Source organism: Trichomycterus rosablanca, chromosome 6 (assembly GCF_030014385.1).
Source record: "Trichomycterus rosablanca isolate fTriRos1 chromosome 6, fTriRos1.hap1, whole genome shotgun sequence".
NCBI lineage: Eukaryota > Metazoa > Chordata > Actinopteri > Siluriformes > Trichomycteridae > Trichomycterus > Trichomycterus rosablanca.
The window spans coordinates 29,028,444-29,054,242 of record NC_085993.1 but is presented as its reverse complement, the minus strand read 5'-3'; the positions used below and the strand labels follow the sequence as shown (position 1 = coordinate 29,054,242).

Genomic DNA, 25,799 nt, shown 5'->3' with positions numbered 1-25,799 from the left:
AAAAGCCCAACCAGAACAACTTTTAATAGGATCACCCAGTTGCAGTGCATTACTGCTGATAAGACAGAAAGATTGTCTGAGACAGTCTTGTCCATGTAAACAACAACAAGAGCTGGGATTTCGAATCTCAGCTCTGCCGTCCCCACGATTGGCTTGTTGTTCATACAGGGTGGGTAAGCCGGAGCTGGGACCTCATGACTTATGCAATTATGATCTATGCTGGCTGATTGATGGCATCTGCACAGACTTGGGGAATAATGTAATTAGGGTGTGGCTCTTCGTACACAAAGCTGATCCACATATAAACTCGCCTTGTGCAGGTGAAAAGATGCAGTTGGCTACTGCACACGTGTGTCAGTTCCGCTCTCCTCAGTTGGGGTGGGGGTCAGCACCAGTAGAGAGTAAGCATAATGCAATTGGGTAAAAAATAGACGGAAAAAATAGAAAAATCGGGAAAAAAAGGGGAGAAAATGCATAAAAAAAGAGAGCATGTCTAAAAATGTTTATGCCTATGGCCTTTCCAGAACCCTTTTAGTATGTAATGCTTGTGCAAATGCAATTTATAATGTTAGAGCTGTCCAAGTTAATTAAATGAAATATTAATTAAATTAATATTCTATAGATTTAGAGCTAGGCTGCACGGCATGACAGCTATTACTTCCCTGCATGTTTCCAACATGCTCTGTTCTCTGCTCTGTCTTTACTGGGCTTCACTGACTATGTCTTTTCAGCTTTTGAAGAACAACTGCCAACACTCCAACTTCAGTCTGACCACCTGGTGTGCCTTACCATTGATCTGTTGGTGCAGACATGGCTCTGTCTAGCTGGTGGATCTAGGCCAGTGCATGTCTTTGTATATTTTATTAAGAAAGGGGTTCCTGAACCACACCTGTGTGGAGAACATGGCTAAACAAATCCTTGGTACAAAGCAGCTTTATTGCCTAACAAGAACCTGATGACTAAGATAGAAAATAAGATCAAATGCCAACAAGTCAAACAGAGCCCACAGGCCCTGGTGCCATACATGTAAACATCAACCTCCTCTAAATTCTTTATCAGACATCATTCATACCTGTCTGCCTAACAGCATCAAAATGTGTGCTAATCTAATGAACTGAAGCAAACATTATTATGTATTGAGTTATCTTGGATTGTAACCCTATAAAAAGTTCAACAGATGCAGATACTTATGCAAGACACTGTTTGTGACACTGATTCAACAGAAGCTATTGCTACACACATTGTGCTGTTGACAGCCCTCTGTCACTGTTGCTATTTTCCCTGTTCACATTCCTTCTCACCAGCATGTATTAATCAAGTTAAAACCAGTCTCATCCACATGGGTGTTTTGTAAGACAACTGCTCAGTTTTAAGCTCTGCAACTCTCAACTAAAATATCAAAAAATAATTTTGAAAAACTTTAACATAAACATCTTATTTTTTAAGAGAAAACCTTTTAAATAGTTTATGTTTAATTAAAAATCTTTCAGCTGCTTCAATATTTATTTTCTGTATTCTGCCACAATGGATCTGGTCCGCATACTTGGCACAGTTTTTTGGCACAGTTTTTACTCCAGATGCCTTCCATATATAACACTCCTGTTTTTATCTGTAATAACAAGTGGCGTTTGAGAATCAAATGTCTGATTTCTCTTGTACTTTTAATGTGAGATAATAATTAGCAACAGATTTTTATAACCTATTTACAAACTTTGAGTAAGAGCCAGCTACAGAATTACTGACACTATTTATTGGATCACTTTATGGTCTCCTGACCATTAAGCCAGAACAACCCAATAAAAGTTTTTCTTTCTTCCAGCCTGCAATTAAACCAATTTTAAGAAGATACACAGTTGGTAGTTTTATTTATTAGTTTTTTATTGTTTTTTTTTTTTTTCTGCATATCGTAAAATACAGTCAAGCCGGAAAGTCTGCACACCGCTTTCACCTTCTCCACGTTTTATTATGTTACAGACTCATTCTATAATAGATTGAGTTCATTTTTTTCCACAAAATTCTACACAAAATAGCCACAATGACAAAGTGAAAGCAGGTTTTTAAACATTCGTGATAATTTATTAAAACTCAAAATGTAAAATATTATATGTGCACAAGTGTGCACACCCTTTGATATGACACCCAAAAGTGAGCTGAGGTGCATTTTGTTTTCACTGATACTGCTTGAGATGTTTCTACAATTTAATTGGAGTCCACCTGTGGTAAAATCAATTGATTGGACATGATTGGGGATTGCCACCTGTGTATATAAGGTCCCGCAGTTGGCAGTGCATATCAGAGCAAACTCCAAGCCATGGGGTCAAAGGAATTATCTGCAGACCTCATAAAATGGATTGGGTCAAGGCATAGATCTGGAGAAGGGTACAGAAAAATTGCTGCAGATGTACAGGTTCCAAAGAGCACAGTGACCACCATCATTCGTAAATGGAAGAAGTTTGGAACCACCAAAAATCTTCCTAGAGCTGGCCGCCCGGCCACACTGAGCGATCGGGGAAGACGGGCCTTGGCCAGGGAGGTGAGCAGGAACCCAAGGGTCACTATGATAAAGCTCCAGCGTATCCTTGTGGAGATGGGAGAACCTAGTAGAAGATCAACCATCCAGGCAGCACTCCACAAATCACAAATCAGTGGCCACCACCATTCGTAGATGAAAGAAGTTTGGAACCACTAAAAATCTCCCTAGACCTGGCCGCCCAGGCAAACTGAGCGATCGGGGAAGACGGGCCTTGGCCAGGGAGGTGAGCAGGAACCCGAGGATCACTCTGACAGAGCTCCAGCATATCCTTGTGGAGATGGGAGAACCTATTAGAAGATCAACCATCCAGGCAGCACTCCACAAATCACACTTTTATGGTAGAGTGGCCAGACACCTAGAGGACTCTCAAACCATGAGAAACAAGATTCTCTGGGCTGATGAAACCAAAATTGAACTTTTTGGCCTGAATACCAAGCGTCACGTCTGGAGGAAACCAGGCACCGCTCATCACCTGGCTAATGCATCCCCACAGTGAAGCATTGCGGTGGCAGCATCATGATGTGGGGATGTTTTTCAGCAGCAGGACCGGGGCGACTAGTCCTGATAGAGGGAAAGATGAATGCAGCTAAGTACACCGAGATCCTTGAAGAAAACCTGCTCCAGAGCGCTCTGGACCTCAGACTGGGGCGAAGGTCTGAGAATGTCCTTGAGTGGCCCAGCCAGAGCCCAGACTTGAATCCAATCAAACATCTGTGGAAGGAGCTGAAAATGGCTGTGTACCAACACTCCCCATCCAACCTGACGAAGCTTGCAAGGATATGCCAAGCGGAATGGGCAAAAATGTCCAGAAACAAGTGTGCCAAGCTCGTAGCTTCTTTCCCAAGACGACTTGAAGCTGTAATTGCCGCCAAAGGTGTGTCAAGTATTAGGCTAAGGGTGTGTACAGATATGTAACCCCTAAATAAACTATTTGTCAGTAAAATAAACCCTGTTTTCGCTTTGTAATTATTGCTGATTGTGTGTAGATATTTAAGGCAAAAAAAGAACTCAATCTTTTTTTTAACATAATGAGTCTGTAATGTAATAAAACGTGGAGAAGGTGAAAGGGGTGTGCAGACTTTCCGGCTTGACTGTATATTGGTGCAATTGACATTTAGTTTAAAGGTTTACAATTAAAACATATACTCCAAACTTTTATGAGAACAATGTATTTACTGGATATAATAGAGGAATAAAATCAACATAATCTTTTGATTAGACAACAAAGGGAAACATTGAACTCATCAATTCATATTAGAACTAATCAAAATACTCCCTTTTTATTTCTGTTTGACAGTGGAATGAAATGTTCTCTCTGGCCAATCAATCATGCAATGCAAATTTCTTTTTAATAACATGGTTAACCAAGATTTTGTTCAAGACAGTTTTTTGCTTTGGCAAGACTTTCCTCTTAAAGTTCCTATAAACCATCCTTTATAGTCTTCCTTTCTTCAGCCTTCTCAGTTAAAGATAATGTCTAAGATGTTTAAATGCATTAGTGTTGCTGAGACACATCTTGGCCTCATTGATATTATGTTTATGGAAAATGACATTTGTTCTTAATTTCTCTCATTCAGTGTAAAAGTGTGTCTAGTTTGCAAAAAAGTATAAGTGTGTCAAGAGCATGAATTCTGTTAAAAAATCTTTAGCAACACACAACAGTTCAGTTATTGCAAAACGTGCCAGTGTGCATAACAGTGTGTAAGCAATTGTAGAAAAAAGGTGCTCGGGGAAATGAAGGAAAAGAAAAAGACTTTTTTTAAATATTAAATTAATAAGTCAAAATAAATCAAAATAATATACACACATATACACCATGATAGTGGAACAAGTGTCGGCGCCACAGAGGTCTAGACACCAAGTTTCACTTTCCTTCCAGTTATATCTGTGTAAAGTCTGGCACATGGTCTTGAGTTCTTGTGAAACTGGTTGCTTTCAGTTACACTGGAAGTCGGTGTGAAAAAAGTCCCTATGTAACTGGCAGCTTATTATTAGTGGGTATAAAAACTTGTAAGGCCATTACAAAGTCCTTATGCTTAAAGATGTAACATTTAGTCAGCCAAATCTGCCTATGAGGTGGTCATGTCAAATGGCATTCGTTTTGTTTTGTGTTTATTACCCAAAATCCTTTCAAAGATGTTTTCTTTTGAAGTTATGGTAATTTAATGAATTATGGTATGGTAATAGTTATGGTAATTTTATGGTAATTTAATGAAAATAAAACACATGAGTTTGTCTTCAGCTAAAATGGGAAGCAGCTGTCATGGTCTTCTTTTAATTTTTGATACATTTGAATGTCACATTGCACTAGATTGTAGTCTAGTTCAAGTTGGGTTTTTGATCTCAGATTTAACTGTTGGAAACAATATAAATACTGTCAAAATGTTCTGTAAACACAGAGAGATTTTTGTGAGAAACACTCGATGCATTATGAAAGATTGTTATTAAATGCATTTTGCTTTTAGAAATAAAGAATGATGTCATACAGCCACAAACTTCTGTGGTCCTACTTTGTATTGAAAATTCACAATACAAAGGCACTTCTACTACTTTTACTACTACTACATTTACTGCTACTTATACATTTTTTGTAATGAAAACTAATTATTGGTAAAAACACAAAACAAAAAGTTTGTCATTCATAGAATGAAGATATACACTGATCAGCCATAACATTAAAACCACCTCCTTGTTTCTACACTCACTGTCCATTTAATCAGCTTCACTTACCATATAGAAGCTCTTTGTAGTTACTGACTGTAGTCCATCTATTTCTCTACATACTTTTTTAGCCTGCTTTCACCCTGTTCTTAAATGGTCAGGACCCCCTCAGGATCACTACAGAGCAGGTATTATTTAGGTGGTGGATAATTCTCAGCACTGCAGTGACAATGACATGGTGGTGGTGTGTTAGTGTGTGTTGTGCTGGTATGAGTGGATCAGACAAAGCAATGCTGATGGAGTTTTAAAATACAGTGTCCACTCACTGTCCACTCTGTTAGACACTCCTACCTAGTTGGTTCACCTTGTAGATGTAAAGTCAGAGACGATCGCACATCTATTGCTGCTGTTTGAGTTGGTCATCTTTTAGACCTTCATCAGTGGTCACAGGACGCTGCCACAGGGCGCTGTTGGCTGGATATATGTTTGGTTGGTGGACTATTCTCAATCCAGCAGTGACAGTGAGGTGTTTAAAAACTCCAGCAGCTCTGCTGTGTCTTATCCACTCATACCAGCACAACACACACTAACACACCACCACCACCATGTCAGTGTCACTGCAGTGCTGAGAATGATCCACCACCTAAATAATACTTGCTCTGTAGTGGTCCTGGGAGAGTCCTGACCATTGTAGAACTGCATGAAAGGGGGCTAACAAAGCATGCAGAGAAACAGATAAACTACAGTCAGTAATTGTAGATCTACAACGTGCTTCTATATGGTAAGTGGAGCTGATAAAATGTACAGTGAATGTAGAAACAAGTAGGTGGTTTTAATGTTATGGCTGATCGGTGTATATCCCCTCATTAATAACCCCACTACTCCCACTACTATACTATTGCTGCTGTATTTCTATTACTACTACGACTACTACAACTACTGGTACCAATACTACTACTATTACTTCAACCACTACTAATACTACATCAACTACAACAACTACTATGTCTTCTAGTACCACAACTACAATTACTACTTCTACTACTACTAATAATAATAATAATAGTACATCCCCAACCACTACTATATGTCTTCGTACTACTATCTTACTACTTAAGTAATTTTACTATTTACTTATGTATGTACCAACGCAAGGATGACCATCAATAATCCTCTTAGTTCCATGTCACTGATTATATTTACATCACAGTCAGCTGGGCAGTCATTAGCATCAATATGGATTAGTCTGTCCCCCCGCCCCTTGACCCCTTTAATCCCCAACCGTGCTCAGCCTTTACTCCAAAAACAAGATTTCTGATTATGTCTGTGGGAATTCTAAGCCCATTCAATAAAAAAAAAGCATTTGTGAAGTGAGGGAAGAGGCACTGATGGACAAGAAGGCCTGGCTTGCTATTGGCAATGTAATTTATTCCAAATGTGTTCAGTGGGGTTGAGATCAGTTCTCTGTGTGTAAGCCACTGGAATTCCTCTAAAACAAACTTGTCAAACCATGTTTTTGCGGACCTAGTTTTGTGCACAGTGACATAGTCATGATGGAATAGAAATGCGTCTTTTCAAATTAGTGTCATAAAGTTAAAAGCTGTTGCTGAAATATCTCAATTTAGTACTTTTGTCCATATATTGTAAATTTTGAATGTATTTTACATAATGACAATTATAAGTGGTGTAAGTGGCAAAGGAATTGCACTAATTTGGAAATGACTAGATCATGAGACAAAATGAGAAAATACACCGATAAGGCATAACATTATATATCCTTGTTTCTACACTCACTGTCCATTTCATCAGCTCCACTTACCATATAGAAGCACTTTGTAGTCCTACAATTACTGACTGTAGTCCATCTGTTTCTCTACATACTTTTTAGCCTGCTTTCACCCTGTTCTTAAATGGTCAGGACCCCCACAGGACCACCACAGAGTAGGTATTATTTGGGTGGTGGATCATTCTCAGCACTGCAGTGACACTGACATGGTGGTGGTATGTTAGTGTGTGTTGTGCGGGTATAAGTGGATAAGACATGGTAGCACTGATGAAGTTTAAACACCTCACAGTCACTAATGGACTGAGAATAGTCCACCAACCAAAAATATCCAGCAAACAGCACCCCATGGGAAGATGACCAACTCAAACAGCAGCAATAGATGAGTGATTCCCTCTGATTTTACATCTACAAGGTGGACCAACTAGGTAGGAGTGTCTAATAGAGTAGACAGTGAGTGGACACAGTATTTAAAAACTCCAGCAGCTCTGCTGTGTCTGATCTACTCATACCAGCATAACACACACTAACACACCACCACCATGTCAGTGTAACTGCAGTGCTAAGAATCATCCACCACCTAAATAATACCTGCTCTGTGGTGGTCCTGTGGTGGTCCTGACCATTGAAGAACAGGGTGAAAGCAGGCTAAAAAGGTATGTAGAGAAATAAATGGACTACAGTCAGTAATTGTAACTACAAAGTGCTTCTATATGGTAAGTGGAGCTGATAAAATGGACTGTGAGTGTAGCAACAAGGAGGTGGTTTTAATGTTATGGCTGATCGTGTATCTCAACAAATACTGACATTAAGTTTTTTTTATAGTATAGCCATCAGAAAAATACACTGGTAATAAGTGCATTGTCCAACGTTCATTGTAAAATGCAGTGTCTTAAAAAGACAAAAGTATTTTAATATAGTGAAAAAAATAAAGTAAACCAAGTTTTTAGAGTAATGTTTAAGTTTTAAGTAAACAGCTGGAAAATGTGTTTAGATTCTTGCACCAGTGACCTAGTTAAGACATTTGAGGTTTTGAATTGGGAAAAGTAGTGTTCAATAACAGTGTATGCAATCTTGATAAAAGTTATTTCAAGTTTTGCATTAGTGGTTTTGGTCGAATACAGAGCTTTGATAATTGAAAACTGTGTGTTAGTGTCTTGCAGCAGTGTTGAATACAGTGGAGTTTAAAAGTGTATAAGCAAGGATAATCAACTACAGTTTTTATAGACATAATTAAAGATTTGATCATTGTAAGTTTCTTTGCTACATCCCTTTTTCATTCATTTGTATTCATTCTTTTTGTTTATTCCATTCATAGTAAATGCCTTTCCCAGGTCAGATTCGAATATAGTATCCAAAAACACTAGGTGCAGTCCAGGTGTGCACGCTAAACATGGTTCAAGTCCACATGATTTTTTTGAAAATAGAAGAAAACCAAAGTACCTAGAAGAAACCCAAACCTTGATCCTGAAGTTGTGCAGTGGTGTTACACAGCAAAGGTGCTGAGGCTAAATTAACACAATTACGTACTATGTGTGTGGTTGAATGTCTACTTTCGCTTCCTCTTAAGGACTGGCCACAATAAATTGCCCTTAGAGATATTTGAATAGGTGAATGTCTGATGCATTGGGATAGATTCATGTCTTGTCCAGGGTTAATTTCTGCTTATTTGTCTGAGCAGGTTCTTTCTGTATGCACCAAAGTAAATAAATTGGTTAATTATGACCAAAGGGCTGTGTGTTTGCAGAAGGAAATGTGGGTGATTAAAACAAAACATCAACACTGTACCTAGTGTAAATCACGGTGGAGGTGATATTTGCTCTATACTGATTTGCTACCTGTGGAACTGGTGTGTCTCCGAAAGTAAACCAAATAATAAAGATGGAATATAAACTTAAAATTCCATAATGAAGCCGCTCAGGTGGCGTAGCGGTAAAAACACACGCTGTTCACCAGAGCTGAGATCTTGAATACATCGTATCGAATCATGGCTCTGCCTGCCGGCTGAGGATGAGCGGCCACATGAACCACGATTGGCCTGTTGTTCAGATAGGGGCGGGATTAAGCCGGATGTGGACTCTCTCTCAGGCTAGTGTGATTACGACCTCTGTGGGCTGGTTGGTAGCGCCTGCACAGAGATGGGAAAGGAGTGCGGTAGAGGATGAGTGGCTCTCCGTACACAGCGCTGTACTGCACTGCACTCGATAAGATGTTCGATTGCTGTGCACGTGTCGGAGGGGGCGTGGAGCAGCCTCCTCCGACCCACGCACAGCCCTTGACGGAACCCTTTTCCACCCATGCATTCTGCACAGGTGCCTCTCTATCTGCCAATCAGGGTCCTTACACAGCATTTGAAGACCCTGTTCACATATTCCGGTCAACCCTCACTGCAGGCACTGCCAATTATGCCCGCTAAATGGCGCCCAGCTGACCAGTGGCAACACCGAGTTTCAAACCGAGGAGTTCAGACTCTCTGCGCTGGTGTGCTAGCGGAATATCCTGCTGCACCACCTGGGCGCCAATCTAAGAAATTTATGACAGCTTCAATCATCAAGTCCCAGAAAATGAATAACTGCAAAATGTTTTAAATTACGAGACTGCAACGACATAGATTTTCCACAGGAGTGTGTGTACATTTTAACTGTAAATGATGTGTCCCTTCTGTAAATCCCAGGCATTATCAAAGACTGAGACTTAACACAGTTTGCCCCGGTTTGGCTGAAGCAATGTTCCTTCTTTCTATGCCAGAAAGGAAACGGAAATGGACTTCCTGTCAGGACGTGGCGTGTGAGAGCCCAGAACTCCGGATAATGACCTCCGGCATTCTCACCCGGACAGCAGCACCTGTGCTTCCTCTTTTGTAGGTTCAAAAGATCAGGCTCCCACTGAGAGCAATACAAAGATCTGCTGTTTCCAACATATTCCCGGAGAGATTTTTACATTTGTATACGCTCTATTGACCATGATTCCTTCTTATTTTCTTATTGTTGTGGCATTGGTCCGTTGTGTGATGTTTGGGTTTGTTTTGTAGTGCATTGGGCTCTTAGTGTTGTCTACTGTGATGCTATAGTGTGCAGAGTTTACCTCAACTTTGTACCAACTCCTGCTCGGGTGGTGCAGCGGTAATATGCTAGCACACCAGAGCTGACATCAACTTGTGTGTTCGAATTTAAGCTCTGCTACTGGCAGGCCAGACGCCTGAACCGACAATAATTGGCTTGTCGGAGGGTGGGAATTCCTGATAACTGCTGCAATTACGACCTCTGCCGGCTGACTCAAGATTAACTTTATTGTCATTTCACTTAAATTCATTTAAAATATAAAGCATGTATAAAATAAAGGATATAAAAATGTAAATGACTGAAATAGGTATCAAAAGTTACATATATTAATATTAATATTCACATGCCAAATTTGCACATAGTGGTTATTGCAGCTATGAGTTTTGCACATGTAGAAAAATTTACATAGTGATTATTACACATGATTATTGCACATTGCACATTATGATATTGCACATTAAGTTATTGATTGATGGCACCTGCACAGAGATGGGGGATAATGGAGATCTGTTCATGATTTTCTGTGCGCAATACTCGTGTAGGTGAAAAGCAGCTACTATACACATGTCAGAGGGGCGTGTGTTAGTCAGGGCCCTCCTTGGTCAGGAGTGAGTAAAGGAAGCAAAATGTGATCAGGTAATTAGATATGGCTAGTTTGAGAGGAAGACTGGGGGGAAATGCAAAAAAATAATAACAATTATAATAAAATAAAAAATTGCACCATTCGGTACCATTATACAGACAAGACGTGTCACTAAATACATCCACAAATAAGAAGTTGTCAATACCCTTCCTGCCTGTGGCTGTAATGAAATCAGGATTTTTGACTTACTAGTTTTTTTTGTCAATGCATTTATGGACATAGCTTTGTGGGGTACAGTAATGCTGGAATAGAAGAAAAGCCATGCCCAAACTGTTGCAGTGAAATTTTTATACATTCAATTGACTTTATGCAGCTGTTAGAAATTAATCCAGCTTAAACAAGTAACTTTGAAAAGTATACTGTCATTAACCATTGGACTTTAATTTATAACCCTGAGTAGTTAGAGGCAGTTTAATAAATCATTTTAAACTGCATTACCCCCCCCCAACACTGTGTTGTGTTGCAGAGGTTTGGCAGACCCGAGATGAGGCTCAGAACTTCAACCAGCGGTTTGATCCTCAGCTGGTACGAGAAGAAAAGAGACTGGAGGTAGAAGAGGAGGTCAGAGTTCAGGTAAGAATTTGGCAGTATCTTTAAGGCATCATTACACATCCATTTTAGAGCACTAGCCTAATTAATACACAATGTACTTTCAATGTGGCTTTTAGGCTGACCAATGTTTAGGTTAATTTTATTTTGTAGATTTGATGTCTAAAATTTTAAATCTGATGCCTGCAACACACTCAAGAAAAATTGGGACAGGGCAAAAGAAAGAGTGAAAAGTTAGACCCTGACCTAATAAACCTGTGGTAAATCATGAAAATAAAATGATAAATGAAATATATACATTCCTTCATTTCTTTGTAAATATATATCTTGCAAAGCTTGCCAAATAAAACAAGGATTTATACCTTAAACCTTTCTGCTAGATTAATGTTTAATGATGTAGTATTTTAGAGTAGCAGGATATTCTGTTAATACTGCCATGTCAAAATGATTTAACCACTGGGAACTATAACAAACCTTAATTTGCTTTAGCATCGTGTGACTGCATCATGAATTCACAGAAATACTGAGGCCTTCTGTGAGATTGCACCTTGGTTATAGTGTAAGTTTCCAGTAAGACAATGACCCTAAGCACACCTGCAGATCAACCAAAGCTTGGTTAAGGAGTCCTGGTATATCCCGGATTGGCCATCTCAGGCTTCAAATTTAAATCCCATAGAAATTCTTTGGAAACATTTAAAGAAATCAGAAGCAGAACAAAAGCCATCAACTTTAATGATCTGAAAGTTCCATCACGGCTTCTAGAGAAACAGGTGAGCCAGCCAATATGTTGACAAAGAAGACAGGTGTTATAAAAACCTTCCACCTGAAGTGCTTCGGGAGTCACATGTCCCCCCCCCCCCCCCCCCCAATCTCCAACCCAGGACCTAGTCATCTCTCTTGATGACTCCCAGATCAGACCATCTGATAATGTAAGAAGCCTTGGTGTCGTCCTGGTAGCCAACATGACGAGAGCGTGCCGGTTCCTCCTCTACAACATCAGGAAGATTCGTCCATTACTCTCTATGGAAGTCACTCAGATTCTTGTGCAGTCACTTGTAATCTCACAGCTGGACTACTGCAACTCCCTCCTGGCAGGTGCTCCTATGTCCACTATTAAACTCTTGCAGCTCATTCAAAATGCAGCTGCTCGCCTGGTTTTTAACCAACCTAAACACTGCCACATCACCCCACTGCTGCGTTCTCTTCACTGGCTTCCTGTAGCTGCACGCATTCAGTTTAAAACACTGATGCTCGCCTACAAAGCCAAAAATGGACCAGCCCCAAGCTACCTTTGAGGTCTAATCAAACCCTGCTCTGTACCACGCAACCTCCGAGCCACTAGTCTCGCTCGACTTGATCCTCCACCCAGGACTCGAGAAAAACACGCATCAAGGCTCTTCTCTGTACTTGCACCCAAGTGGTGGAACGAACTTCCATTGTCTGTTCTGAGTCTCGCTGTCATGTAAGCTTAAGCTGACATGTACTTACTTATTAACGCTCTTATTTGGGGAAAAAATAAAAAAAAAGGGTTTCAGCATATTTGTGTTCTTGGACTGTTGTCTACTTAAACTAGAGTAAGGTAATGTTTACTATGGAAGCTGGAAGCACTGTAAGTCAATCTGGATAAGAGCGTCTGCTAAATGCCGAAAATGTAAATGTTTGATTTAAATACGATTTCACACAATACAATGCAACACTTCAAGTCTAGCAGAGTAAGGCCTAGCACTCTTCCTTGGAAATAGGAACTGGTCATTTTAAATATGTTCATACAAGATCATTGGGCAGATGAATGTCCCTGGAGGGGTCATGCTTTATCTTGTATACAGTATGTCATCTCACTGAAGACTAGTGTTGTTTTGACCACGAAGATAGGCAGGAATGCTACTCCTCCCAGTAGAGAGCAAAACCAATTATGAACTTCGGACCATAAATGGCTATGACAGTGTTGGGACATGAACTTGCAACTATAGGATGAATGTATTTTTGCCAATACCTTTACTTGTCATTTAATGAGCTTTTTCTTTTTATTTCTAGGTGGATGAGCTGATGAGGCAGGAGTTGAAGAACCTCAAATTGGCAGTGGATCGAGAGAAGGGCAAGAAAAAGAAGAAGGGGAAGAAGGCCAGTAAAAAGGTTAAGCACCCCAGTACATACTCACCCTTCCTCCCTTGGGTCAGTGTTAGATAAGGGCTGGTACACAATCTCCACATAGTGTGCACAACGCTGTACTGACATTGTGCAGACATTATTAGTTACTTAGCTCCTGATAGTAACTGTTGTCCCCATATATTCTGAAAGTATGTAGAATCTGAAGGGTGCCGTTAGTGTTGATAGTGATAAGAGGCAGTCGGGTCAGCCGGATCACACATTGATCTCCAGGAATGTTGGAATATCACAGTGTCTTGCCCTAGTCAGCGTGTGTTTTGATGGGGCTTCCTTCCCACTGCTTTTGCCACATGGACATGCACACACACATACACTATCGGCAGGGCCAGATGTGTGTTGGGTTTGTAGATATGGAGTAGGATATTGAGGTTGTTTCTTTTCAACCATTGTATACAGTGGTAAACATCCCAGGAGGCATGTTAGTGAATATGGCAATGTTTATGACTTTTTTTTTTTACAATGTTTATGACATATATACAGTATAAGTATGACTGCATGTGTGTATGCTGAAATGGCATGTACTTTGTGGGTATATTTATTTAATTGTGTGCAGAAGTCGGAAGTTTACATTCACTTTAAGGAGAGTCATGGGATTTTAATGATTTCTGGAACTGTTCTTGTTCTGTGACTGGATTATTGGAGCATGATATGTCCAAAAAGCTGTCACAGGGTGGTGAGCGCCTCATGAAGAAAGAACAACTACAGAATAGTTAATCAAAGCAAAACAATACTGTGGTTATGGCATCAAAAGGGGTAAAGTAATAGCTAAATGAATAAATTATCCATATAATAAGAGTCATAAAACTGGCGAAATGCAAAAGAAGAAACCAAAGCCACTTCATCTGATTTCCTGAAAACACAGAAAACAAAGAAATAGATAAGACAAGAAATAAAGGGTTGGCTGAGTTGCCACTGTGCCAGCTACTCGATCCACCAGTGATTAACAACCTAAGCTCTCAACACAGAACTAAAAAAGGAAGCTCAGTGCACCAGCAGATACAGAAAATACATGAAAGCTGCCACACCACCACTAACACAGCTTACATCTAGGATGGGTCTCTTGTGACACTCACAAACAGAAATGCCAACAAACACACAAGAAAAGCACTATGCCACCTAGCTAAGTTCCACAAAACAAAGCAAAAGGACACCGACAAAAAGGGTCAGCAGGAGAAGCTGGGCAGGTTGTCAAGTCTAACCTAAGGCATACAAGCCTAATGAACCAACAAAGAGATATACAGTACAAACAAACAAGCAGGCAGTAGGACAAGAACCCAGTCCTGAGCTGGGCTTCAAGGCTGCTTATAAAGGGCCACCCACCAGGTAAAGCAAATCACACTTAATTAGGCACACAATGCTTTTGAAGTGGAGTTTAAAGATAACTGCCAAGTCCATGATGATAACACCTTGCTTGACTGTGGACAGTGACACCTATTTTCCAGCAGCTTGTACCTCATGACCGACCTGTTTCTCGTGGTCTTGGGATTACATCTGACAAAGTTTGTGTTTTTTTCCACCTTGGAGGAGACACCTCTGTTCCTTGGAGTGGCTGCTGTCAAATATTCCTTTTTATATTCATTTACATTTTCAGCATTTAGCAGATGCTTTTATCCAAAGCGACTTACAGTACTGTGACAGTGTACAGTCTAAGCAATTGAAGGTTAAGGGCCTTGTTTAAAGACCAAACAGTGGCAACCTGGCAGTGGTGAGGCTTAAACCAGCAACCGGTTCTGATTACTGGACCAGTACCTTAACCACTAGGCTACAACATATTCACACAGTGAAGTCACAAGCTGTAGTCAACCATAGCCATTAAATAGAAATTTAAAATCCATGCCATGTCCGACTGGGCTAAGCGGACACATAAACAACGATTGGCCTGTTGTTCATATAGGGGTGGGGTATTAAGCCGGATAGGGACTCCTCGTGACTGATGCGACTGGGACCTCTGCTGGCTGGCTGATGGCGCCTGCACAGAGGCAGGGAAGAAGTGCGTTGATCAGGGTGTGTCTCTTCGTACACAAGGCTGATTTGCATATATGCACTTGCCTAGTGTGGGTGAAAAAATGCATACGGCTGCTGCCCACGTGTTGGAGGGGGCGTGGGTAAGCTTTGTTCTCCTCAAATCATTAGTGGAAAGGAAGCGCGACACAATCGGGCAATTGGACTCGCTAAAAAGTCAGGAGAAAAAGGAGAGAAAATGCATAAACAAAATATTAAATAAATAAAAAACTCGGGCGTTGCCACCGGTCGGCTGGGCACCACTGTGTAAGGACCCCGATTGGCGGATAGAGGCGCCTGTGCAGAGTGCATGGGTGGAAAAGGGCTCCGTTAAGGGCTGCGCGCGAGTGGGAGGAGGCATGAGCAGCAATATACCCTCCTCAACTGCAAAAAATCGGGGATCCCCAGCAGCAGAAGACAAATTGACTACACTAAATTGGGAGAAAAACACATAAAAATATATATATAGTAAAATAAATAAAATACACAATATATCTATAAAAGAACTGTTGGTCAAAGAAATATGTTTCAATCAGTCAGATACAGAAAAAAGAACAGTAAAATCATTAAAATTCTAAGAGTTCTATGACATGCTTTGATTTAAATTGTATGTATAAGTGAGCCAGCTACATTAATGCACCCCCTAGTTGAATTTTTTTTTTTCAAATACATCTGCCGGAGATTCTACTGCATGTCTGCACATGTGAATACATCAACAACATACTTGGCACGTTGATCCAGAGGAATTTTTACGCAAGCATTTTTGACAGGCGAATCAGGGGAACATTCTCTGGCTTGCATGTGGAATGTATGAACATGGATAGAAGCATATTAATCATTTAACAAAAATTCACAAATATTAAATGGTGTGGCTTTCTTTTCAGGAACACAAATCTACTCATGACAGTACTTAATTAATTTCACATTTAGGGAATGAATCCAGCTAAAATCAAGAATATCCCTGCAGCTGCTAGAAAATGTTTGTAAGCCTCTTGGGATTATCTAATATTACTGCAATAATTGTTCAAAAAGTATAAACCTGTGAGCTAATGGACAACTGATCATAGAGAAAATTGATGCATGGCTTCCTCTTTGTGTAATACTTTCAGGTTGCAATTGCTGATGCAGTGTCACCTGTTTAGTCAACAATGGTTTTCCGAAGTACAAACCCTTGTGGCAATATATATATACACTGATCAGCCATAACATTAAAACCACCTCCTTGTTTCTACACTCACTGTCTATTTTATCAGCTCCACTTACCATATAGAAGCACTTTGTAGTTCTACAATTACTGTAGTCCTTCTATTTCTCTACACACCTTTTTAGCCTGCTTTCACCCTGTTCTTCAAATGGTCAGGACCCCCACAGGACCACCAAAGAGCAGGTATTATTTAGGTGGTGGATCATTCTCAGCACTGCAGTGACACTGACATGGTGGTGGTGTGTTAGTGTGTGTTGTGCTGGTATGAGTGGATCAGACACAGCAGCGCTGCTTTTTTAAATACCGTGTCCACTCACTGTCCACTCTATTAGACACTCCTACCTAGTTGGTCCACCTTGTAGATGTAAAGTCAGAGACGATCACTCATCTGTTGCTGCCGTTTGAGTTGGTCATCTTCTAGACCTTCATCAGTGGTCACAGGATGCTGCCTACTGGGGGCTGGGCTGAGCGGCTGTCTGAACAATGTTGTTGTTCATACAGGGAGGGGAAAAGCAGGATAGGGACCTCATAGCTGATGCAATTACGATTGGTGGCTGATCTGCACAGAGTTGGGGGATAATGTGATCTCCATACACAAAGCTAATCCCCATATGAACTTGCCTCGGACTCGGCTACTGCACACGTGTCGGAGGGGGCGTGAGTCAGTTTGCTCTCCTTAATCAGGGCAGGGGTCAGCACCAGTAGAGAGGAAGCATAACGGAATTGGGTAAAAAAATCTGGACAGCCGCTCAAGTGGCGCAGCGGTAAAGACACGTGCTGCAACCAGGGCTGGATCTCAAAAGTGCGTCGTTTCGAATCCAGCTCTGCCTTCACCGGTCGAGGCTGGGCAGCTATATGAACAACGATTGGCCTGTTGTTCAGGTGGGGGGGCGGGATTTGAGACCGGAAGGGATGCTCTCTCAGGACTGGGGCGGTTGCGCCCTCTGCTGGCTGGTTGGTGGCGCCTGCATGGAGACGGGAGGGGGTGCAGCGGAGTGTGTGATCCTCCGTGCACAGTGCTCTGCCACGCTGCGCTCGTCAAGTGTGGGTGATAAGATGGTCGATTGGCTGTGCACGTGTCGCAGGAGGCATGGAACGGCCTCGTCAGCCCCAATCAGGAGCAGGGACCGGCATTAGTGAGAGGATGATTGACGGGATGAAATTGGACGCGCTAAATTATAAAAAAAAAATAATAAATAAAAAAATTTTTTAAATTTGGACACGCTAAAAATCGGGAAAAAAGGGGAGAAAATGCATTAAAAAAATTGTGCATTTCAATCAAGATTGTCAGCCAAAACATTCATTCATTTATTTGTACTTTTATCAGTTACATAAAGGTTCAAAAGAATTATCAAACCAAATTTTTTTTTGCATGTCCCAAATTTTCTGCAAATGTGGTTTGTACACCATAAATAAATTCATTATTCATCAGGGTTCTAGTGTTACTAGAAATTTTATTAATATAAAGAAATACAATTAACTGTGACACTAAACCATTTCAGCATGCAATTAAAGACAACATTTATGTAAAGATTAGTAGTGTTATAATGATATTTTTATTCAACTTTAACAATAGTACAATTGTATAATCATCAAATTACAGAGTCACAGTTATAATTATCAATGTTCTGAAAAGTTGAACATAACACCCTTCCAGTGGTGTAATTCTCTTGCAAAACAGTAAACACTGTCAGGTTTTACAGGACTGACCTTAAAAGTTTGTGTTTATATTTTGAATAAAAACAAGTTAGATGATCATATTCTCAGAACATAGCGTACTTCTCCTCCCTTTTTATTTCTTGACACATTAAGGAAACACCCAAATAATGACATAATAGATTCCTTTCATTTCGTTGTTACGAAATATTTTCTTGGTTTTTGTGACTATCTTCTGACCTCTTCTGCATATTGGTTTATAAATACTGGTCTTTTGCCTCACAGAAATCTAAAATATAAAAAAATAAGTCATGATAACCATACAGATTAACAATATAATTTTAAGGTACACTATATGGCCAATATGTGGTCATATTGTGTGAATAACTGACTACAGGGTGCTCCAGTCCCCCACAGGTTACAGGTTGCATATTCAGCAGAGCACTCAGTTCATAGACATATCTTCCTCCTCGACCTAGTTTGGCTTGGGCACATTAACAGCAGCGTATCGTGAGCCTGTCACAAAATCTAGCTAACCCTGTGCTAGCCCCTGTTTCTCTGTTGTGGGTTACAAACCATATATTTAGTTTGTATTTAATTATTGGCTGTTACTTTCCAAATCATTCCCATTTTAGTTTGTAATTATTCAGCCACAGTATTATTCTACCCTGAGCTGACTCTGATTCAATTTCTTCTCTACTAGGTGTGTGGGGATTTTCCTAGTTCTCTTTTTAGCGAGACACGTCCCTTCCCATTACAAGGTACCTTTCTGGAAAAGCTTTTTAATAAAACTTTACAGTGTGTTGGGGGTAATTTGCACACATTGGCAGTAATTTGTGCATTGAGGTCAGGCCTGACTAATATTCCAATTAATCCCAAGTGATTTATAGGGTTAACGTCAAGACTCCACAGAGTTCCTCCACACCAAACTTGTCAAACCTTGTTGTCATGAACTTCACTGAGTCAAGTCAAGTCAACTTTATTTATATAGCGCTTTTTACAATAGGCATTGTCTCAAAGCAACTTTACAAAATCCAGGACCAACAGATACAAAAACCCCTGTTGAGCAAGCCGAGGGCGACTGTGGCAAGGAAAAACTCCCTGAAAATTACAGGAAGAAACCTTGAGAGGAACCAGACTCAGCAGGGCCCATCCTTCTTGGGTGGCCTGGAGGATACTTTAAATAAATACACGATTTACACAAAACATACAAACACAGAATTAAATTATCTAAAAGTTATAACTGGTAATAAATAGATAAATAGATAAATAATAATAGAGTTGTTATTCACTCTAGTCTTCAATAAAGTCTGTAGTGATTTCTTGTCATTCTTGGTGCAATTACTCCAGACCCGTCACATCCGGCAGGAGCAGCATCGTTGTCACAGCAGTCTCGACTTTTAATCCTTAACCTCGGCGGGTAAACAGGTTTCCATCAGAATGCCTTTAGAGTAATACAACAAAGAATGTAGTTAATAATGTACAATGCTAGTTGAGTAAAACAGTTTTACAGAGAGTTTTAGACTCCGGCAGCCCTAAATATTACAGCATAACTAAAAGGGAGAGCAATTCATTTTGGGAGATTGGATTAAAGAGTCCATAATTAACATTGGCAAGTGACACACTCTGACTCTGAAGTCGTATTTTTTCTATCTTATCGTTAAAGAATTTTAAAAAATCAATCATCGCTGGTACTGTCGGGTGGTATATTAGATTCCGTTTCATTGACGTTTTTAGTCAATTTGGACACTGTCTCGAAAAGGAATCTGGGATTGTTTTTATTTTTCTCTATTAGGGACGAATAATATAAAGATTTAGCTTTTATAAGTGCATGTTTATACTCAGTTAGAGCAGCTTTCCAAGCAATCTTATACACTTCCAGTGTAGTGTGACGCCACTTGCGTTCTAATTTCCGTGCTGCTTGTTTAAGTGCGCATGTGTGGTCATTGTACCAAGGAGCAAGTTTTTTCTCCCTAATCAGTTTAGTTTCGAGTGGGGCTACGTTATCTAAGGTTGTGCGCAGTACGGTCTCTAGGTTTTGAGTTGCCTGATCTAGTTCTTTAGGTTCTGATGCTGCTATATTTGGTAATTCTGGTAGGCAGTTTATGAATGCTGCTGCAGTTGCAGATGTAATAGTGCGCTTACATTTAAAACGATGTGGTTGCTGTATATTATTGGATAGGGACACTTAGTAGGGAGTGATCAGAAATTAAGTCATTCTGTGGTACAATTTCCATGTTGTCTATGTTTATACCATAAGTAAGTATTAAATCTAAGGTATGTTTACAGCGGTGAGTGGGTCCTGTTACATTTTGGGTGATGCCTAAGGATTCTAAAATAGAATCAAACACAATTTTGAGCGGATTACACTTATCCTCATAATGAATATTAAAGTCACCAACAATTAAAGCTTTTTTAGTTGATAAAACTAATTTAGAAAGAAAATCGGCAAATTCGTTAAGAAATTCTGAGTAAGGACCAGGGGGTCGATAAACAGTAACCAGCTTAAACATACTAGTTTTATCAGATGAACATTTATTGGTTATGTCAGAGATAAGAACCTCAAACGAGTTTGTTATGGGAGTTGATTTTACAGTAAGACCTATGTCTTTGTCATAAATTGTGGCTATTCCTCCACCACGACCGCTAAGACGTGGCTTATGTTCATAACTGTAACCCGGAGGAGATGCTTCATTTAAACCTAGATACTCATCAGATCTAGCCCAGGTCTCGGTTAAACAAAGTGCACTAAGACAATTATCTGTAATTATTTCATTTACAATTACGGTTTTGCATGCAAGTGACCTGATATTTAGAAGTCCTAACTTTAGTTTAGCCCTACTATGGTTTTCATGATGCTCATTTAGATTAATTTTAATTAAGTTATTATGACATACTTTTTGATATTGTTTTGGCTTACACCTGCCACGGTAAACAGACACAGTCTCAATGGTTTGTGACCTAAGGATTCCGGGTGACGTCCGATGGCGACTCGCAGACAGTCGGTTGGGCCTGTTTGTCTGCTGCCTGGTCTTGGCTCTGGATAGTCATTTACCTCTATCTGCCGCTACACTAACGCGGTGGTAAAGCCTGTCACCTATGCTGCAAGAAATCCGAGCAACACCCTCCCACGTGGGGTGGACACCATCCCGCTTCAAAAGACCAGGCCTTCCCTCAAAGGTGGACCAGTTATCTACAAAATCAATGCAGTTTTCTGAGCACCATTTAGACATCCAGCGGTTCAGCGACAACAACCTGCTGTAGGTTTCGCCACTGGGTCGAATCGGTAAGGGGCCAGAGCACACTACTGCCTCAGACATCGACCTAGCTAACTCACACACCTCTTTAACATTACTCTTAGTAACCTCAGACTGCCGTAAACGAACATCATTAGTGCCGACGTGGATAACAATCTTCGAAAATCTATGACTAGCATTAGCCAGCACTTTCAGATTTGCTCTGATGTCAGGCGCCCTGGCCCCCGGAATACAGGTGACTATGGTTGCTGGTGTCTCTATGGGGGTTGCAATACGCACGTGTCGGAGCTGAGAGTCTCCTATAACCAGAGCACTTACATTAACAGGCTTCTCAGTGCAGTGGGTCACTGAGTGGGGAAAACCTGTTGGACACGTGCAACTGAGATGGTCGGTGCTTTGCCCTACGACTATGTCGCAGAAACGTCACCCAGTCACCCCGCTGTGAGGACTCTAATGCCGGAGTCTGGGGTTCTGTACCTGAACTGCTGGCATTCGGGACTGCTACAGCTGTATCTAAGCCCTCACTACTAGTAGTCTGTTCTAATGCCCGAATGTGCCCCTCTACCACTGAGATCTTCTCTGTCAGACTAACAACTAATCTACATTTATCACATATAAAGTTATCACTAAACACGGAGAAGGAATAACTGAACATGTTGTACTCGATACAGGGATATAAAGCTCCTGCTGGGGCCATTATTACAAAGAAATGTACTTAGCTTTAGAAGATGAGTTGAAGTTGATGTTTTTGTTGGTTTCACCGGCGCTTCTGCTGGTAGTCACAGAAAAACGGCTTTAATTCCGGACGAAACAGGCGATGATGAGCTCCAAGATGACAACTGCCTTGCTGAGGAAGCTGAAGGTAAAGGTGATGGACTAAACCCCAACTGATGGACTGACCCTCGCCATGGACATAGTCACGCTAGGAAAGGAAAGATCATTTACCAAAATGCTGACACAAAGTTCAGAATCATAGATTTTTTTATAATAAATGTGCTGAAATAATAAATTTGCTGACAAGTCAGAAAAAACACTGAACACGTAACAGTGCCTCTCACCTAACACATTACTTTAAAACTGGATACCAAGACTACAAGGTTGTCCCTTGACTTGTAAATAAACCGTATGTTCAGCACCATCCGTAAACTGATCTAGCTCTTTAGGTTTAAGTTTATAAACTAGAAGTGTAGTTTATATTCAAACATGAGCATCTTTAAAGGAAGAGAACATCCATCATTAGACACAAACGTTAATCCGAATAGTAAAGTGTTCAGAGCTCGAGGGTGGACATGTGGCATCTGGATCAATGTGCTAAATACACAGGCAATAACTAACTACTTCACAGTGTTGCACACTGTAGCATATTAATATGGAACTCATTTTCAGTAGAGACTAGCAGCCTGGATTGTCAGGACTAATCAAGAAAAAAAATCATGAAAGAAGCACAGCACACAGATTTTGGGACAAACATAAAAACATCCTCTGCACATCCAAATCAGAAATGTAGTTTAAACTAGAAATGACGTTGAAGCACACTACACAAAAGCACATTGCTAAAACAACAATGAGTTGGCTTAAAATGAACAATTTGCAGGACCGCAAGAGGTTTACAGTGGGGTCAAAAAGTATTTAGTCAGCCACTGATTGTGCAGGTTCTCCTACTTAGAAAGATGAGAGAGGTCTGTAATTTTCATCATAGGTACACTTCAACTATGAGAGACAAAATGAGAAAAAAAATCCAGGAAATCACATTGTAGGATTTTTAAAGAATTTATTTGTAAATTATGGTGGAAAATAAGTATTTGGTCAATAACAAACAAGCAAGATTTCTGGCTCTCACAGACCTGTAACTTCTTCTTTAAGAACCTCTTCTGTCCTCCACTCGTTACCTGTATTAATGGCACCTGTTTGACCTCGTTATCTGTATAAAAGAAACCTGTCCACAGCCTCAAACAGTCAGACTCCAAACTCAACCATGGCCAAGACCAAAGAGCTGTCGAAGGACACCAGGAAGAAAATTGTAGACCTGCACCAGGCTGGGAAAAGTGAATCTACAATAGGCAAGCAGGTTGGTGTGAATAAATCAACTGTGGGAGCAATTGTAAGAAAATGGAAGACATACAAGACCATTGATAATCTCCTCTGGGGTCAAGATCTCATCCCGTGGGGTCAAAATGATCATGAGAACGGTGAGCAAAAATCCCAGAACTACACAGAGGGACCTGATGAATGACCTGCAGAGAGCTGGGACCAAAGTACAAAGGCTACCATCAGTAACACACTACGCCGAGAGGGACTCAAATCCTGCAGTGCCAGGTGTGTCCCCCTGCTTAAGCCAGTACATGTCCAGGCCCATCTGAAGTTTGCCAGACAGCATATGGATGATCCAGAAGAGGATTGGGAGAATATCATGTGGTCAGATGAAACCAAAATGGAACTTTTTGGTAAAAACTCAACTTGTCGTGTTTGGAGGAAGAAGAAGAACCCAAGAACATCATACCTACTGTGAAGCATGGGGGTGAAAACATCATGCTTTGGGGCTGTTTTTCTGCAAAGGGGACAGGATGACTGATCCGTGTTAAGGGAAGAATGAACGGGGCCATGTATCGTGAGATTTTAAGCCAAAACCTCCTTCCATCAGTGAGAGCATTGAAGATGGAACGTGGCTGGGTCTTCCAGCATGACAATTATCCTAAACACACCGCTCGGGCAACGAAGGAGTGGCTCTGTAAAAAGCATTTCAAGGTCCTGGAGTGGCCTAGCCAGTCTCCAGACCTCAACCCCATAGAAAATTTGTGGAGTCCGTGTTGCCCAGCGACAGCCCCAAAACATCACTGCTCTAGAGGAGATCTGCATGGAGGAATGGGCCAAAATACCAGCTACAGTGTGTGCAAACCTGGTGAAGACTTACAGGAAACGTTTGACCTCTGTCATTGTAACATAACCTTTGTTGGCAAAGTATTGAGTTGAACTTTTGTTATTGACCAAATACTTATTTTCCACCATAATTTACAAATAAATTCTTTAAAAATCCTACAGTGTGATTTCCTGGATTTTTTTTCTCATTTTGTCTCTCATAGTTGAAGTGTACCTATGATGAAAATTACAGACCTCTCTCATCTTTCTAAGTAGGAGAACCTGCACAATCAGTGGCTGACTAAATACTTTTTGACCCCACTGTATATACATTGGGTTTGTGTACTTTACCCACAAGGTTAAGAGTTTTATATAATAAAAATGAAATCAGTTTATCTTTTTAAAAGCCAAAACATGAGGATGGCAAATACTAGATATAAATGTCAGTACTGAATCATTGCTGCTGAAATAGACAGCAGATTATGGGAAAAGATGTCATCCTGACTACGAGCAGGTCTATCCAAAATACCAAAATACTACTCCACATTAAAGGTACCTTCACACATATCCAGATCACACATATCCAGATCACCCGTGCTGCTGGCATTTATACAACCCATTACATCACAGATGCCGGTTTTTGCACTTTTCTTTGGTAACTGTCTGGATGGTCTTTTTCATCATAAATCTGATGTCCATTTTTTACCAAAATCAAGCTGAAACGTGGATTCCCCTGACCACAGAACATGTTTTCGCTTTCTTTATGTTCATCTTGTATAACTTCAGGCCTATAGAACTCACCACCATTAATATATGGCTTCCTGTTTGCATAATACAGTTTTAGATTGCACTTGTTGATGCAGCTGTGGACTGTGTTAAGTAACAATGATTTTCCAAATTACTTCCAAGCCCATGTGGCTATGTCTACCATGATAGTATGGCGGTTTCTCAAACTATAACACACACAGACTAAATGGTCATGCACATTCAAAAGCTATTTCTGTCCTTGGCCTTAATGCATGATTTTTCCTGACTCCCTGAACTTTTTCATGATATTATTAACTGTAGGTGGTGTACAACCTAAATTCCTTGCAATCTTGTGCTGTCTTGGGCTGTCTTTGAACTGACTGGCAATTCTCTGACAAAGTTTGGCACAAAGTGGTGAATCATGACCCATCCTTACTTGCAAAGACTAAACCTTAGGTGGATGTTCCTTTTATACTCAATCTTGATGACCTCATCTGTTACCAGCTGAACTTCTAATTGTGGAACATTACAGAACAGTGTAGCTTGTAAAACCTTATCTTATTTTGCCCTGTAACAACTTGTTTGAGTGTTTTGCAGGTGTCTCATTTTATTGTTGTTATATTTACAAAATACAATTAGGTTTTTATAGTCTTTAGTTTTTATTGCATTTTACAAAGTGTC

At 40.4% G+C, this 25,799-nt stretch overlaps 1 protein-coding gene across 1 annotated transcript in view; it reads left to right on the top strand.

The window, feature by feature from the left end:
• The window catches only part of iqca1 (IQ motif containing with AAA domain 1), a 120,113-nt gene that overhangs the window by 54,136 nt on the left and 40,178 nt on the right, over window positions 1-25,799 (top strand). Inside the window, exons 10-11 of the mRNA XM_062998096.1 lie at window positions 11,149-11,255; window positions 13,266-13,364. Coding sequence (XP_062854166.1) covers window positions 11,149-11,255; window positions 13,266-13,364 — 206 coding nt within the window. The remainder of the gene's footprint in view (window positions 1-11,148; window positions 11,256-13,265; window positions 13,365-25,799) is intronic.